The sequence below is a fragment of the Canis aureus genome, chromosome 18, assembly GCF_053574225.1.
Source record: "Canis aureus isolate CA01 chromosome 18, VMU_Caureus_v.1.0, whole genome shotgun sequence".
NCBI lineage: Eukaryota > Metazoa > Chordata > Mammalia > Carnivora > Canidae > Canis > Canis aureus.
In genome coordinates, this window is record NC_135628.1 from 52410610 (window position 1) to 52428962 (window position 18353).

The 18353-nt window shown below is 40.0% G+C and overlaps 1 protein-coding gene across 1 annotated transcript in view; it reads left to right on the forward strand.

Moving 5' to 3' along the window:
- Nucleotides 1-18353, forward strand: part of SND1 (staphylococcal nuclease and tudor domain containing 1) — a 420919-nt gene that overhangs the window by 23317 nt on the left and 379249 nt on the right. The window contains exons 2-4 of the mRNA XM_077857229.1: nt 7859-8008; nt 14188-14308; nt 18135-18213. Of these exons, the coding sequence (XP_077713355.1) occupies nt 7859-8008; nt 14188-14308; nt 18135-18213 (350 nt within the window). The remainder of the gene's footprint in view (nt 1-7858; nt 8009-14187; nt 14309-18134; nt 18214-18353) is intronic.

An 18353-nucleotide genomic window follows, 5' to 3' on the forward strand; every position in this document is an offset into this window, starting at 1 on the left:
CAGATTTTTCATCTCTAAAATGGCCCAGATTAGATGTTCTCTTAAGCTGCTTCTTATCTGTAGATGATTGTTCTAGTCCCTCTGAGATGTGAACTCCCCAATTTTCAGACTGAGGGCCAGTTTGTGGTATAGCTATTCTGGGGAGCAGCCACTTACTTAACACTCATCTCTGCTAAATGTACTGGTGTGCCCAGAGCAAGTGAAATGGCTTGTCATGAGGCCATGGGCTTCCAGTTCAGTGTGTTTGAATGCTGGGCCTCTAATTTAGGTTTCCTTCTGCTCTTGCCAGAAAGAGTTGGCTTGTTGGCGGGTATTCTGGGAAAGACCTCCGAGACCACACAGCTTATGTTCTTTTGGGATTGCTTGCTCTTTGTCTCAATGACTTTTTAATTTTCAAGTGATGATGATTCTTGTGGAGGCAACAGCTGTGGCTGCCAAGAAGCTTTTTTTGATACACTTCCTGAAATTTCCCCCAGTTTAGTTTCTCTTCAGTTACTCTTTAATTTGTTTTTTTTTTTTTAATAGAAGTTTTTTGCTTCATGAAAGTGTATCTAATAAAGGTTTTCCTATCTGATCCACAGCAGCTCCTTCCCCATCCCCTGATGGTATTTTTAGATAGAGAAAATGCCTTGTCCAGGGAAGAGTTCCTGGCCTGCTGCTTTGTCATTCTGACATGCAGTCCCTGTGTGTGCAGCTATGGTTGTGGCAGTTGCAGGCTTCCAGATGGCACTGTGGCTCTTTCAGCCCAGTGACTTTCCTGGTTCTTCTTTCTGTGCCACAGAGGGAAAGGAGTTCATTCTCTTTGCTGTAGTGTTTCTCAGAAAAAGCTTATATTCTTTTCTTCACTTATAATAGAGTTTTGTAGATTTCATTGAACTTCTGCTTTCTTCCTGTGACTTTTCTACCTTGTTATTTGTAGTGGACTTGAAAGTATACCGTAGCCCTTCATTCTTTGGTGAGTCACCATACCTCACTTTGGGTTCTGAGTCAACTGTCTTTTTAACGTATTTTTGTTAGTGTTGGTCAGCTAAGCATCTGATCTTCCTGCTAGGTATGGAAATGCTCTGTAGTGAAGCATACATCTTAATGTCCTCATGTTTTTGTACTTCCATGTTGGGTGTTAAAATTTTTTTTTGAAATAAATTCACATACCATAAAATTCACCCTTTTAAAGTATACAATTCAGTGGCTTTTACTGTACTTACATAATGTTCTCTGCTGTCAAATTCTAGAACATTTTCATCAGTACTGAAAAGATAAACCCTATACCCATTAGCTTCCCTCTCTCCAGCCCTTGGGAACCCACTAATCCTTTCTGTCCATGGATTTGCCTGTTCTAGACATTTTATTTAAATGAAATCAGAAATATGTGGCTTTTTCTGCCTGCTTGTTTTACTTATTGTAATGTTTTCAAGGTTCATACATGTTATAGTATCGGTACTTCATTTCTTATTTCTGAATAATAATCCATTTTATGGATATACCACATTTTATTTATCCATTCATCACTTGAAGGACATTTGGGTTGTTTCCACTCTTTTTGGCTCTTATGGACAATGTTGGAATAACATTTGTATACAAGCTTTTGTGTGGTCATATTCTCTTGGGTATATACTTAGGAGTGGAATTGCTAGGTCAATGATAATGCTTTGTTTAATTTTGAGGGACTCCCAGACTGTTTTCCAGAATGACTGCATCATCAACGATCTAGGTTGGTGATTATCAACCAACAATGTAGGTAGGTTCTGATTTCTCCACATCCTTGTGAACAATTGTTGGTGTCTGTCTTGATTATAGCTATCCTAGTGGCTGTGAAGTGGTTTTGGTTTGCATTTTCCCATGACTAATGATGTTGATATTTTTTCATGTACTTATTGATCATTTATATATCTTCTTTGGGTAAGTATTAAAATCTTTTCCCCATTTTTAATTGCTTTATTTATTTATTTATTTCTAAAGATTTATTTATTTATTTATTTCTAAATATTTATTTATTTATTTACTTACTTACTTATGAGAGAGAGAGAGAGAGAGAGAGAGAGAGAGAGGCAGAGACACAGGAGGAGGGAGAAGCAGGCTCCATGCTGGGAGCCCGACATGGGACTCAATCCCAGGACTCCAGGATTGCACCCTGGGCCAAAGGCAGGTGCCAAACCACTGAGCCACCCAGGGATCCCCCTTAATTGCATTTTTTAAAAATTGAGTTACAGTAGTTCCTTTTTCTAGATACTAGACTTTTGTCAGATATGTTTTGTGAATATTGTGTTTTCACTTCTTTAATAGTGTCCATTGAGTCACTGGTTTTAAATTTTAATGCCCAGTTTATCTTGTTTTTAGTTGCTTGTGCTTTGCAAGATGGCATCATATCTTAGAAACTATTGCCTAATCCAAGGTCATGAAGATTTATCATATATATTTTTTTTCTAAAGGTTTTGTAGTTTAACTCTTTATTTAAATTGGCTATTTTCTGAGCTAAGTTTTGTATGAGATGTGAGGTAGAGGTCCAATTTCATTCTTTTGCACACAGATACTGTTTTCTTGGCCCATTTTTGTTGAAGATTCTTTCCCAACTGCATTATCTTGGCATCCTTTTTGAAAATCATTTGGCCATAAACATATGGGTTTATTTTAGGCCTTTTTGGTAATCTATTAGTGTTCAGGTGGGTGCCCTTTTTCTTTATAATAGGTCTTTATATTGGTGGGTGTTGCTAAGATATTTCTCTTGAATCTTAACAGACTTATCTGTTAAGCTGGTTGTCCTTGCAGACCTTAATCCGATGTTCTCAAGTAATAAGATTCAATTCTCAGGCCAAGATAATTTTTACTCTTGGTACTGTGAAAAGAATACTGGTTTTATTGTCATACTAAATGGATTTCTTTTTTTCCCCTAAAGATTTATTTATTTATTTGAAAGAGAGAAAAAGAGAGACTGCCATGAGAGTGAGTATGTTGTGGGGAGGTACAGGAGAGGGAGAGAGGAGCCCAAGCAGGCTCCTTGCTGAGTGTAGAGACTGACGTGGGGCTCAGTCTCATGACTCCCAAGATCATGACCTGAGCTGAAACCAAGAGTTGGATACTTAACCAGCTGTGCCACCCAGATGCCCCCTACCTAAATGGATTTCTATACTGTCACTTTCTTTGCCCTAAGTATATAGCATGGTTAGAGTTTTGTATAAGTTTTCTATCTGTGGTCTGGAGGTTTAAGAGTTACATGCACCAAATCATCTATCAGGATCTAGTAAAGGTTTAATGTGGTATTCTGTTGCTGGGCAACATTTTAGTGGCTGCCCATAAAATGTTTCATTGTAGGTAAATCTCCCCTTAAGCCTGTAAGTGGGTTTGAATAGTTGAGTCCCTATTTTCCTACTTAGCTGGTTTGTTTCAGCCTTTGTCACCATCCAACTTGTGCCCTGAAGCCAGGTCTTCTGAATCAAACCAGTCCCTTTGCAACCTTTATTGGCAGAGCTGAGAAATGTCTAATCCATAACCTCAGTCAAACTGATTCATTGTGACAGCTGTTTTCACAAACCTCCTGCTGTATCAGGTAGGGCTAAGATTGTTTTTCTAGAGTATGTCATTTTATTAATATAATTGGGTAAAGCAGTTTACATAGGATTTGCTTTCTATGCTCTATAAATTAGCAATTGAGGATAATTACTGCATCTATGAAAGTTTGCAACATGAATCAGTACAGCTTTGGCAGAACAATTGTCTGTGACAGTTTCCTCTCAATCTTCACATTTTTCTTCTGACTTTAAATTCTGAATAAACAATATATTTTATTTACTTGTTATGTTTATTGTTTGTCTCCTCTTACTAGAATGTCAGCTCTTTAAGAGTAGGTATTTTTATCTGTGTTATTCCCTGAATATGTCACTTGCCTAGAACAATACCTGGCACATAGTAGGCATTCAAATTTGCATTGATGTAATAAATGAATCAGTCAGCGAATACAATAACAATTACCAGCTTAGATGTCAGGTCTTTCAGGGAGGAAAAATGATTTATTTTGGTGTGCTATAGGAGATACAAGTTAAATTTGATATATAAATATCAAATATATAATTTGGTCTTTTTCGTTTTTAAACACCCTTTAAGTATTTTTTTTTTTTTTTTCACCAGAAGCTATTTCTCCTTGGGTTTATTTGGTGAGGAACCTTGGATAAGAGAAGGCCATTAAAATATTTTTATTGAGGGGGGCACCTGGGGGACTCAGTTGGTTAAATGTCCAACTCTTGATTTCAGCTCAGGTCATGATCTCAGGGTTGTGAGATCAAGCCCTGCATTGGGCTCCATGCTGGGTGTGGAACCTGCTTGGGATTCTCTCTCTCCCTCACTCTGCCCCCCTCTGCCCCCATTCCTTCTTAAAAAAAAAAAAATTTTTTTTTTTTTTTTAAATTGAGGAGGAACTTTAGTAAAGACTACTGGGAAATAAGACAGGTGGAAGGAGTTTAACAAACCTTAGAAAGTGAAATGGAGATAGCTCAACACACTACACCTGTTTTTTTTTTTTTTTCCAAGATTTTATTTACTTTTTCATGAGAGATACAGAGAGAGGCAGAGACATAGGCATAGGGAGGAGAAGCAGGCTCAGTTCAGGAAGCCTGATGTGGGACTTGATCCCGGAACTCCTTGATCACCTCCTGAGCTGGAGGCAGACACTCAACTGCTGAGCCACCCAGGCGTCCCTACACTACACCTTCTTTATGCTATTTCCTTTCCTGTAAATAATAGGAAGGAAACTAGTTCTTCTCTTACAGCTAGGTCTCTCTCTCTCTTTTTTTTTTTTTTTTTTAAGATTTTATTTATTCAGGAGAGACACAGAGAGATAGAGAGGCAGAAGGAGAAGCAGGCTCCATGCAGGGAGCCTGATGCTGGGACTCGATCCCAGGACCCTGGGATCATGCCCTGAGCCAAAGGCAGATGCTTTAACTGCTAAGCAACTCAGGCGTCCCAAAATAGGGCTCTTCTTAATGGTCTGCAGACGCAGTCTTTTCCTGCTTCTCCACCATGGCTATGGCTAGATGAGGGGGAGCAAGTTTCACTGGAAAGACGTACATGTGTCCTTTCCTCCTGGGGGAATAGGAATGGCAATGCCTGCCATGATGAGTATCTATTCTTGTCGCTTAGGAGGTTGTATTGATGCCTGCTACTTGAATTTATATACTCAGTAGTATAAAAGGGGTCAAACAACCTGTTAAGTTAAAGTCCTCTCTCTCTGATTAAATTAATCCAAGCATTGACTCTTGTCTGAATGGCATATTTGGCACAATAGTGCAAAGATACTCTGACAGTAGTCTTTAGAATAGCATTCAGGGATTGAGGAGGAGATAGGAAAATTTGCAAAATTCCTGTACACAAGTTGCTTGCCACAGCCCTCTTTGGGGCCAGGGTAATATTTATAGACCCATTGCCCCCCAGGGATCTCGTTTACTAGATAGAAGCGTTGGAGGTAGCACCTCTGATATTTAGGGACAAAGGAGATTCTTCTCATCAGTTCTGTTCTTGAGCTTCTCAGTGTTTTTTTTTATTTATTTGTTTTTGTTGTTTTTTTGGGTCAGACTTGAGAAATAAGAATTTTTTTTTTTTTTTTTTTTATAGCCTAGATCAGTGCTCACTCATCTGTGTTTACCTTGATTAGCTAAGATGGGTTTTCTTCTAAATGGACCTTAGCTTTTCCAGCTGGGCTCACTGAAAAGTACTGGGTCTCCTGAGAGTGCCTTATTACTTTCAGTGAAAGGTTGACTACAACTGAAGAGCAGGCACTGGGGACAGATGTTCTGGTTTATATGCTGTATGTAGCTTGGCTCTCCTCAGCCCCATTCAGAAATTGTGTGTGAATGATTTCAAGCACAGGTATTCTACAATGTGCTATTCTTGCTTCTGCTGCTTGTGAAGACTTGACTATAAACGAATCCCATCCAAGCTGTTTTCCTTTACTTCCTTTGGCGCTTCTCATTTTGGGAGCACCAGGCATCCTGTGCTCTAGTATACCTATTCTTCCCTGGCTTCACTTGGAGAGCTTGTCTTTTTAGAATGTCCATTCCTAGGGATGATGGCCTAGGGCATGGGTTCTCAGGAGAGGTGGTTACAAAGGCTGGTTGGAAGCTATAGAGTTTAATTGCTGGTAACACTTGATCAGAAAGGATGTAAATGAAGAGCATGACTTGTAACTAGATAAGAAAGACCGTCTTTTATTATATGTTGTCCTGGTGTAGCCAGAGGAGAGCCATTTAGACCAAGGTTTGTGTGCTTAAGGTATTGAGGATACTGAGACATTAATCAGAGCACTGTTTTTTGTTTTTTTTTTAAATTGGAATAAGTATGTTTGTTGAACAGCTTCTGCAAAAAGGTAGTAGAATGGATGAATAAATTGTTCATACAATGAAATATACAGCCGTGAAAGTGAATAAACACGTTTTACATTAGCATGGGTGAGTTTCGCCAAGAAAAACAAAAGGCAGATGAAGCAAGTGACAAAAGGGCACACACAGTAGACTTGATTTATATAGAGTTCAGAAATAGGAAAAATGAAACCATGTTGTGTAGAGATGTATACATAGATGGTAAAACTGTACAGGAAAGCAAGGGAAGGGTTTTCATAATGGTGACAGGGAAAGGGGCTATAAGTAAACTGGGGCACAAAGGGGAGCCTAGGTTCCAGCAGTGTTCCTAGTCCTTTACTTGGGTGCTGTTTACTCAGTTGTTTGCTTATTTTTTAATGTGTATGTGTGTGTTTAAATGTGCTTCTGTGTTTATATTAATATTTCACAATTTAAAGCATTAATTAAAGAGATGAGGGAGAAATATCAGTTAAGCAACTATATACAGGGGTTCCTTCCTTTCCAAGCATCCTTCTTTTACAGAGAACTCCATGGTATTGTCTACCATAGAGCTCTATATTGGCAGAACTCTCCAACCTTCTATCCACTAATTTTTCAGCAGCTATTTGTTTTGAAGTGTGAGATTGGGAGTCTTTCAGAGCTAGTGAAGCCAGTGCTCGAGCCCATCTGTTCATTAAATTGTGCCTTGCTGAGCAAAGACAACTTGAATAGCTTGGGTGACGTTTGTCTTTTTTTTTTTTTTTTCTGTATGGCTTTTCTTCTCTTCTCCCACTTGAAATCCTCCCTTCTTCTCCCCTGCAAATATTTTAAGTTAAATTCCAATGAGCTTCAGAGCTCTTTTGCAAGGGGGTTCTATGCCTGGTGGTGCCTTTGATTAGAAAGATAAAAAGTGTTACTGTTCTTGGGAGCTGTAAGATGCCTCTTTGATTTTTCTGTTTTATTCCTGGAGAGCATGGATTTTCTAGATCACTTTGTATGTCTCCCTTAGTCTAGACTGAGTGCTGTCTGCAACGGAAGTGTAGCATTAGGCATACTCAGCTCCTTGCCGATGGATTGTAGGGGCTTCTTCCTTCAGCTTCCCTTTTTTCTAAGGCCTTCCATCGCTTGCTTCCATCCTAAAATGGGATGTGTGGATGGGAAGACATGAACTTCTTAATAATTGAAAAGAACATGGGTAGTGGTGCTTGCTGGGATGAAATTACAAAGGTCATTCATCTCCATGTCTCACATGCCTCTTTATCCCAAACAGTCTATTTATTTTATGACTTTTCCATTGTTTGCTTAATTCCTACTTCTGTTTCTGGGTCTGTCATTTCAGAAGCTGGCTCAATGTTTCTGTAGGTATTTCTCTTATGCAATTAAAAACAATCCATTCATTTAGTCACTCCATGAATATATGAATGCCTCCAAGGGGCCAAGTACTGTTTGAGATTTTGGGGATACAGTAAGTGAACAACTTATATTATAGTGATCTTACCTCAGACAACTAATTTTCTTTTTCTCCCCCTCCGTAGGTCCTCTCAGGCTGTGCCATCATTGTCAGAGGGCAGCCTCGTGGTGGGCCTCCTCCGGAGAGGCAGATCAACCTTAGCAACATTCGAGCCGGAAATCTTGCCCGCCGGGCGGCTGCAACACAACCTGATGCAAAGGATACCCCTGATGAGGTAGGTGCTTCCAGAGGCTTCCCTGAAGCTGTGGACCCAGGTTATAGCCGAGTCTCCTAGTTTGATGCAAGTTTGTACTCTTTCTTTCTGTGTATACTTTAAGCATTTTTGTGTCACAGGAATGATGACCCTGGACATAACCCAACATGACTTTTGTACGTTTACACATTTGCCACCATTAGCAGTAATTCCAGCCTCAGGCTTTTTTCTTCTACCCTTTCCCATAAGCTAGGAGCCTTTTCAGGTTTGTCCATGTTTTCACTCCTTCTCTTGGCATAGGTTGAACTATTTCGTCTCAGTCATTTGAGGTTGCCATTGATTATGGCAGAGTTCTTTTATTTATTAATTTATGTTTTAATTCTTCGTGTTCAAAATTCAGAAGGATAGAGAGTGAAACATCTGATATTGTTAGTATCTTGTGTCTCCTTCCAGAGAGATTTATCACTTGTCCAAATAGGGACTCTTCCTTTCATAAGTAGCCACATACTGCATGCCTGTGCTTTATTACAGATTCTCAATTTGGATCCATGCACTCCTAAAGGCATCTGTGAACCCCCTGAAATTGTTTGCAAGGATTTGTGTAAACATGTATTGTTAATGGAGGGAGGTTTTTGTTTTTTTTAAAGATTTTTGAAAGAGAGCACAAATAGGCAGAGTGGCAGGGAGAGGGAGAGGCAGGCTCCCTACTGAGCAGAGAGTCTGATGCGGGGGTGGGGGGAGCTGGGATCATGACCTGAGCCATAGGCAGACACATACCCAACTGAGCCACCCAGGCGCCCCAAGGGAGGGAGTTTTTAATTGGTTTCTCAAGGCACCTTGTGGCCTAGTAGTCAAGAACCATTGTGTTATGGTACTTTGAGAGACTTCTGACCTTGTGTCCCAGCATCCCCTCCATTGTGCTGTTATTCCCCTGCCTCTAAAGCCTGTCCACCTTGTTGTCTTATTGGTCTGCCTTGAACTCTCCTAGCAACAACTGTGAGTCCAAATTTGGCATGGTTTAGTCTTCTTGGCTCTCCTAGTTTGAAACCCAGTTCTTGTCTCTTTGCAAGTAGTGCTTTTGGCTGTCATCAAAAGTGAAATTTCTGGGGCAGCCCTGGTGGCCCAGCAGTTTAGCGCCACCTTTGGTCCGGGGTGTGATCCTGGCTGGGGACCTGGGATCGAGTCCCGGGTCGGGCTCCCTGCGTGGAGCCTGCTTCTCCCTCTGCTTGTGTCTCTGCCTCTCTCTCTCTGTGTGTCTCTCATGAATAAAGAAATAGAATCTTTAAGGAAAAAAAAAGTGAAATTTCTGGATTCTAATTATTTGTCCTTTCCCCAACTTGATGATATATTGGGCAAGTTTGGTACCTCCACTTTTCTCTGCTATTACCTGACATGGAAGTGAAGAAGGAAACACAGCTCATGGGGATGTTCTATTTAAGGAAAACTGTAGTTTTAAAAAATCTATAATGAAGGGGCATTTTGTTTGAATTATAATAATGAAGCAATATTCCAGAAAATGGAGAAAAGTCTCCCATAATTATGTCAGCAGCAATCCATGGGATGATGACAAAGTAGGCCAAAGAAATTATTTTTCATTGGTCCTCCATCAGTGACCACAAGTGTTGGGAATAGTGATAATGTAGACACTGGGGTTGTTTAGTGAGGATGAAATGATCATGTGAAGTGCTTAGCACATGTCTATAAAGTACTTGATAAATGTTACCTTTAATCTCTACTGCTGTTTGGTAATTTCTGTTACTCTAAATACTTCTAGTACTGTTAGACCAGGCTCTAAAGATTAACTCTCTTGCAGTATTTTCCAGATTTTGGATGCTGAGTGCTTTTCTTGACCAACATTTGTAATAGTTCTTTTCGTTTCAGTTGTGTGTTGTAGAACAGCTTGAGTGCTTGTGAGAGAAGAGTCGACCCTGGCTGGCTAGGGCTGATCAAGTTCATTGCCCCAGAAGAAAGAAGCAATGTAGCCTCTAAGAAAGAAGTGGGGGCTGGGTTTTAATTTCCTGATTCATGGATGGAAATCTAGGGCAGAGAAACACAAAGCCAGTTGGAACTTGTTCTGAAATATTTTAACTGTATCCTATGTAACAGTACAGTAAAGTCATACAGGAACTACCCTAGCTGAGAGAATACTACGTGATCTGATCCTAGCCCTCATTATAGTTCCATGTGTTTGTACAGTGTGCCATTTTTGTTGTTGTTGTTGTTGTTGTTTTTTCTCTCTCTTCCAGAGCAACTCCATCTCACTATGTTTCTTCCGGTAACTTCAGAGGTCCTGGAGACATGAAGTATTTGATAGCTACAGATTTCACCCTTGCTTAGCCACACTCACTACTTCTCTCCCCTGATAATCCAGTCTCTCTTTTCCGTGCTGTGATCTGGTTTTCTCCCCGTACCACACTTTTGAAACTGCTTTGGCTCAAGTGACCGGTGATGCCAACTGATAACCCAAATCAGAAACCTGATTTCTCTGCTCTACCCTTCCCCTGTGACATCCAGACCTTTATTAAGACCTAGAGAGTCTGCCTCCTTTAAGATACCTCCTCTCTATCCTTAAAACTTCATTATTCCTCCTACTGTTCTTTGTTCCACTCTGATGATGTGCTAGGAATGTTGAAATTATGGACCTTCTGCCTTCATTCTCTTCCCCTCTAATCCTTTCTCCATATGCTCCCAGATCTTTTTGAAACAAAATTTCATTTATTCCCTAGCAGTATTTTTCCCACATTCATTCCATGTTTAGGTCTTTCTCTACTGCATTGTAAGCTCTTTGAGCGGGTGGGACCTTATCTCTTGTCTCTATTCTTGCGCTTAGGCAGTGCCTGACATGAAACAGATATACAGTGAATAAATGTGAATAATGAGGGTAAAAAACCTGAGCATCTCCTTTCTGGGGATCAGTAGATTGTGGAATGTGGCCTTACCCTTTCTTTCTGGCTTTCCTTTGTCTTGGAGCATGTTTTCTTTCATTTCTTTTCCTTCCTTCCTGCCTTCCTGCCTTCCTGCCTTCTGCCTTCTGCCTTCTTCCTTCTTCCTTCCCTTTTTTTAACGGATAGAGTCAAGGATGGTATTCCTCATTTGCTTCTCATTTTATCACTGTCCTGCATATCATTTGGTTGATTATTCTCTGCCTTCACTCATGATACTTTCTTTCACAGAAGCTCAGATCTCTCTTAAGTTCTGTGGCAGTAAAAGCAACTCCACTGTATGTCCCCAGCCATCACTGCCTGTTCCAGCCTAATCCCCAGTGTTGCCTAGCTACTCTAGGCAGCTTAGATACTGCACTGATGGGCACTGTGGGAATTACACATTTATTTCCCACAGATTTACTGAGTTCCTATTATGTGTGAAGCTGTATGTTGGTTTCATGAGAAATACAGAAATGAGTGTTACAGTTTATGATTAGTGAAGCTTTTGAGAATTAGGGTGGTGGGGCAGAGAGGAACTGGTTCCATACATATGGAGTACAGTGAGTGAGGTGATTAGAAGATGGGACAGGAAGTATTGAGCCCTGAGCCATGGACAAAAGTAGCTAGCTTTAAGGATTTACATACACTGTTTAGTAGTGTAGGAGTCTACCTAGTTCAAAAAAAGATTGGAATTAAAAAACCTTATTTCATTGTAGTAGACCTTAGACCTTGCTTGAGTTGGTGCAGAGTGCCAGCTGCTCCATTGCCTGCTGTTGAGCATTCTAAAGGGAAGAAGTAATTTTGAGACTTGGCTACTTAACAGCCATTTGCTTCTTAAATTGAGCTTTGGGACATCATGAACCAGATCACAGCTATCCTCCCTACGAAGCCATTCTGGATCTTATTTGATAAATGCTTTGGATATCTTTCCTTATACTTAATTCCTAGAGTTGTTCTGGAAGACTGTGTTGGGATAGCCTTCCCCAGCAGATAAGCTGTCTGCTGGTTGCACAAAGATTTGTCCTGGAGTGCTCTCTTGCCCTTGTGAGAAGTGATGTGTGGTCATTTGCTTCTGTAGGTCTCTTAGTTGCCTGTCTTCATAGCTAAAATCTTGTGCAGTTTGTGAATTTGCCCAACCTGGATGGAACACAATTGGAGAAGGCTGGTTTAAAAAAAAGCAAGGTTATAGAAATTATTTTTTCTAACAGGATTAGGCATGTATCTGTCCTTTCATAAGAACTCCAGTGTGGCTTTCTCTTATTGCCCAGTGACTTACCAGCTGTAAAATATGAGGTATGAGGTCCTAAGAGAAGGGTGCTCCTTCAGCAAGTCTTAAAAGCTTTTAGTATTTCTTTTTTTTTTTTTTCCCTTTGCTTTTAGTATTTCTGTGTAGTTGGTAGAAATTGCAGGTTTCCCCATAGGTGCTAGGTACTAAATAGTTCCTTGTGAACTGACCCTTGATAAATGAATTTTTACCAAAGTCCTTTAGGAGTACTTGTTTTGTCAGAGCTTTTCCAAGTATTTAGGAAAACAGTGTGTTACTGAATTTTAGGTATTAGCGTGGTACTCAGAACTGGATCCTAACCTTAGATCTGTAGCTGAGGATGTTTTTAGAGTTAAGTGGATTACTAAGGTAATAAAAATGGAAGAGGCTGTGTTAGTTTGTTCAGTATGGTCTTTGTGATGTGGTTGATAATTGGGCTTATTTTTCAATTACAAGACTTTTTTTGGTGGCATTTTTAGGGAGTGGAGCAGGAGGGTGGAATGGGACACAAAAATATGGTGAACTTTCTATGACCATTGAGTGACTTTGCTCTTTTGCTCTTGGGTGCTTTGAGGAAAGAGCATTAGATGAGTGAGGATAAGCTTGTTTTTGTTTCTTTCAGAAAACGTACACAGGATCAGTTCTTCCTAGAAGCATTACCAACTATAACTACTGTTATATAACAGTACTAGTTTTGTGAATACCAGCCCAGCGGGTTGGTGGACTGCCATCTTTTGATTGGCTTCTGCTTTCTGAGAAGTTAGAGGTCTTCCTTTTAGAAAAGCTTGTTGGATAACCCCATGGAATAATCTTAATGGTCTGAAAAGATTAGTAGAGGCTTCCTTTCTAGACCAGTGATGTACTGTTTGCCTTTACTTATGTGTAGCCCGAGCTCTGTGGCTCTGGGTGATTGTAATAGACAATGTATGCATATCATATACATGCTTCCCTTTCATACTTCGGATGTTTTCTGCGCAGGAACTCCTATATATCCTATATTCCTTGAACTCTTACCTCCTCCTCCTTCATTTCTGTTCTGAGGGAACTTGGGGGCACTGAGCTGCATCTGAATTACAAGTTCCAGTACAGGCGGCCGCTGACTGACAGGATGGCTTCAGAGGAGACCTCTCCCTTGTACTATCCTAAAAGTGATGGGGTGGGCATCTGGAGATCACATGGAGATTCCTTTGCATTTGTGAATATGTGGTTCACCCCTTGTGTCAGGGCCTTAAGTGGATGAGAGGGGAGAACTATTCTCAGGATGACTCCTTACCAGGGCCTGTTACTGGTGTCTTCCTAAGATTCTGGGACTTGGGTAGCACTGGTACAGCTTCAGACTAGAGCAGGAAAGGATGTTTTGGGGAGAATAGTTCTTGCCCTTCTCAATTCTCCAGTTCTTTAAAAAAAAAAAAAGGGTGAGGGAAATGATAGAAACAAGGCTCTTCCATGAGCAGGAGACTCTGAAATAAGAGCACTAGAACCTTGCCTTTGCTCTGATGGTGCCTTGAACTGGTTTCAGGCCAGTTTACTAATCAGTGAAAGCATTTTGTAACCTGGAAAGAGGCAAACAAATGGAGGTGGTAGTTACTAATGTTTTTCCTTTGACCAGGTGAGTTCCTGGAGACTGGACTTCCCATTCAGGAGTGGATTGATAAATTTAAGGCATTTAGAATAGTGGCTGGCTTATGGCAAGTGCTATAAAATTATTGGTAATTATAATTCATGAAGTAAACTATAGTCTGAATAGGAAGTGATGGAGGAGAAAGTACTACAGCCAGTATCTGAGCAACTATGAGACCTGTTTTTAGGGCCTGTGCTAGTTAAACCAACTGTGAGATCCTTTGTTTTTTATGAGCCTCCTAAGAATGCAATCTGTGTTGTGTGCATTTCATTTTTATATTCCCCTCAGGGCTTAGCGTAGGGCCAGGGTATTAAAGGAATGAAGTTCTTTGAATGCTGATTGTGGTCGGAACTAGACAGTTCTCACGTGACGCATCTGTTTTGTCTTTCAGGCCTGGGCATTTCCTGCCCGAGAGTTCCTTCGGAAGAAGCTGATTGGGAAGGAAGTCTGTTTCACGATAGAAAACAAGACTCCCCAGGGGCGAGAGTATGGCATGATCTACCTTGGAAAAGGTGAGTTAGCAAGGAGAAAAGGACTGACTTCTCTCTGAGTCTAAAGTTTCTCCAAAGATCAGATTTTATCTGATGGAAAGCCATTGTGAGTTCTGGTGGAGGTAGTTCTAGGACAGTTGTAATAGGGTAATAGGAAGTCCTTTGAGTACCGGAGCTGATGGTACATAGGCCCCTGATTCCTGCTCCTTGTTTACTCCTGTGCCTGTTTTCCTGGCCTGGTTTATGTGTGCGTAGTACACCCATAGCATTCTTGTATTTGGATCATCACCCTGTGGAACTCAGTGGCTCTGTGCTTCTAGGTCCTAGTGCTAACTGAATTCCTATGGCATCTGCTATTTCCTTTATCTGTCTTGTGGCTTTACTTCTCCTGGGGCTTTTTAGGAAAGGAAAAGTTGTTTAGGGCTTGTGGGTTTTTGCAAACTACATGTTTTGCAATGGAATAGAAAGAACACAGGCTTTGGAGTTGTGTAGAGGTGGGTTGAAATTCTGGCTTCTGTTGCCATGTATCCTTATTTAACTCTTAGCTTTTGTGAGTCCTAGTCTTTTCATTTGTAAGCTATTGAGAGAGTTGAAATAAATAGTATATGTAAAGTACTTGGCTATAGGCACAGACTATGTACTCAGTAATTCTATGTGTACATGCACATATGCCTATTGTTTAGTTGGGCCAGATGGCTCATGGGGTCTTAGGTGTTCTGATTGTTTTGGATTTGGTAGAGGGAGAGGAAAATAAGATTGTGGAATGGAGTTTGAACAGAAATAGAACATTGAAAGGATTGGTAGGGTGTCCTCCATAAAGCAGCCATTTTGGGAGGTATTTTAAAAAAAATCTTTGATTAAATTCCGACTCTGATAAAATAACCTTTCAACTGAGCTGCTTTAGATAATCTTTTGACTTGGATAGTCAGTAAATACCTGCATGTAAGCAAGCAGCTAACAACATCCTCTTAAGATTCTGATTTTAACTGTAGAGGTCTTAGGAAAGTGAGTTAGGGACGACCCCGAGATATCTTGTTTGATTTACCCAGTAGACGAACACTCTTTTTAGCCTTCCAGACAGATGACCATCTGCTTTTTGATTGAATGGGAAATTATAGAAATACATACAATCTTTTCAGAAAGAGAAACAAATTTGCCTTTTACCCAAAATTCAAATAATTTGGTAGGAAATAAAACAAAACACTTAAGCATTATTGTTAGATGGCTGCTGGTTAGGAAGACTAGAAGTGTGTGATCTTCAAAATGCAGTTGCTCAAGGATTTTATCACTTTAAAAAATTGCAATTCCATAACAGCTGGTCAGTCTTCTGTTACCCTGCCAGAGACTTCACTGAAACTGACACAAAATGTCAGGCACAGTTACCTCTATAAAGTGACCACCTCTGAGAGTTCTTTTTTTTTAAAGATTTTATCCATTTATGAGAGAGAGAGTAAGCACAAGAGGGGGCGGTCTGGGGGTGGGGAAAGCAGAGGGAGAGGAAGAAGCAGATTCCCTGCTAAGTGACTTGGGGCTGGATATCAGGACCCGGGCATTGTGACCCAAGTCAAAGGCAGACAGATGCCCAACCAACTGAGCCACCCAGGTGCCCCAAGAGTTCTTTTAGGTAAACTTAGTCTTCAAATAAAATGGTCTAAGTATTTAAGGGAAGTTGACATTTAAAATTCTTTGTTTTTAGAAAGTTCATTTTTTAAATTGACCCAAATTATAAACTGAATATAATGTAGCATGATAATGGACTAGTGTTTAGGATAAAACCAAGTATATAGCAAGTGATCAATAAATATATACTGAAAGAATATGTACTGAAATCTGGTATATAGAAAGTGCTCAATAAATATATACTGAAAGAATGTTTGGAATTATCTACATTTTTTAGTTTTAAAGGTTTAAATGACTTAAAGTTTAATATTTTCACTAGCTCTTTTAAGGTAATCTCCATACCAATTCTAATGAAAGGGTACAGTGGCTTAGATAATCAGTCTCTATATGTTTATCCTATTTCATGGCTACTCACTTCTTTTTCTGATGGGGAAGAATGGTAGAATTTGAGAATTTGTGGTTGACCTAGAACTTAAAAAAAAAAAAAATTAATCTTCTGACTTCTGGAGAAAATAGTCATTCTCTTGCTCAGAATACCATACCATTTGTGACTTAATCAATTTTGTAATTTGATAAGTACTAAGCAAGAATAAGATCCTTGGCCTACAAATTCCCCATTTCAGTATTCTGTCCACCACATTTTGTTGCTGGAGTTCAGCCCAGGGAAATATATTTTTCTCCCTTTAGAAGGAGTAATGAGAACTCACTTTCTAGAAGTGGGCCAGCCAGTGGCCATTTCAGAGTGCCCTATGCCAAGACACTGAAAGCTATTTGGCATGCATTTGATTGGCTAGTTTTAAGACCTACCCATCTTGTTTGTACCTGGGCTTCGTTGTTTCTACTCTCTGACCTCTTGGCACCTTACTGCTCAACTTTTCATTTATTTGTTAAACCTTTCTTTTTGACTTTTTAACTCTTTGAGGTTCCTGTTGCTTTGAAACAACCAGTGTAATATTTGCTAATGTTAGATAGCTGTGTGTGTCTGTGTCTGGCCTCAACAGTAACCTCAGTGGAAAGGTCCTTGTGATCCATTATGAACCTGAGAATTCATTGTATAAATATTCAACTTAACTTTCCTTGGTAGGAAAAGAAGCTTATAATTTGCTTCTGTAGCAATTTGGGCAATGCTAATGGCAAGGCATTTAAGCTGGGCTTGAGGGTGATGCGTATATTGTTACTGCTTACAGAAGTCAATATATACTGTATTAAATATAAATCTTAGAGAATTTTATTCTTTGCTGACATTACCTATTAGCTAGATTCCTCTGTTTCAGTTTATCTAGGATCTTGTTCTCTGCCATATTAAAGATTTTTATGCCACAGTTCCTTTACAGATGTCTTCCTTTATTGCTTTGTCTGACAAGAGGAGATTTAAGAGCATACAGAATCTGAAAGCTTTTTCAGTAGCATGGAAATGCAATTAATGTTTCAAGTGCTCAAGTAGAACCTAATCAGGTTGGGTTTTAAGTTTAACTTCATATTTCTTGCCTGCTGCTATATGATAGATTAGAAATCTAGACACTACCTCTGCCCCTGTGTCTCTGAGAGCAGGAGAAAGTCTTTGACTACGGTGTAGTTTGTCTTGGTGTCCTCTTGGAGCAGAGGATAGGGCATCCTGAGAGGAATTGGACTGTCTGTGTAAAATGTGATAGACAATCCTAAATGAATCTGTTTGATTGTACAGGTGTGGGTACTATTTTTGTTTGTTTGTTTGTTTTTAATTTCTGCTGTGTGCTGGGCACCGTGCTAGATTTACAGACATGGTGGTTTAATTTTTGCAAGAACTCATGTGGCAGGCACACTTCCCATTTAATAGGTGAATGAATTAAGATACCGAAAGACCTTGTCTAAGCTATTAAGTGGTGGAATTTGTATTCCGCTCCAGGCCTCTGCTCTTTAGGTCAGTGTTCTTTATACTCTCTTGGGCTGCTGTGTGTCTTGCTTTCTTTCAGTCTCCGTAGTTCCCAAGATTGCCTTTGACCTGGGAGATACACAAGAAAATTAGAAACAAAGTCTTAAAGAAGAAGATTTATAGACCTTGGGTCTTCAAGACTAAACATTTTCGGACAAGAGGTTTTCTGAAAAACCCAACACTATATTGCAGCCTTGTCCAATTCCCTGGCAACATCATTCTTGAAGAGCTAAGGGTGAAAGTGGTTCTATTCAAGCTCTGCTGCTATTGGAGACAGATTTGAATTTTGTATTTAATTCCCTTTTTCCTCTTCAGATACCAATGGGGAAAACATTGCAGAATCTCTGGTTGCAGAGGGGTTGGCCACCCGGAGAGAAGGCATGAGAGCTAATAAGTAAGTATTTATTACTCTTCTGACCCCCTCAAACTTCCTTCCCCTCCACCATGAGAGAGTTGGGGTTGCCCAAGGGAGGATGGGTAGTCAGCTCTATTGTGGCTTTGCTATATTTTCTTTACCATTCCTTGGCATATAGT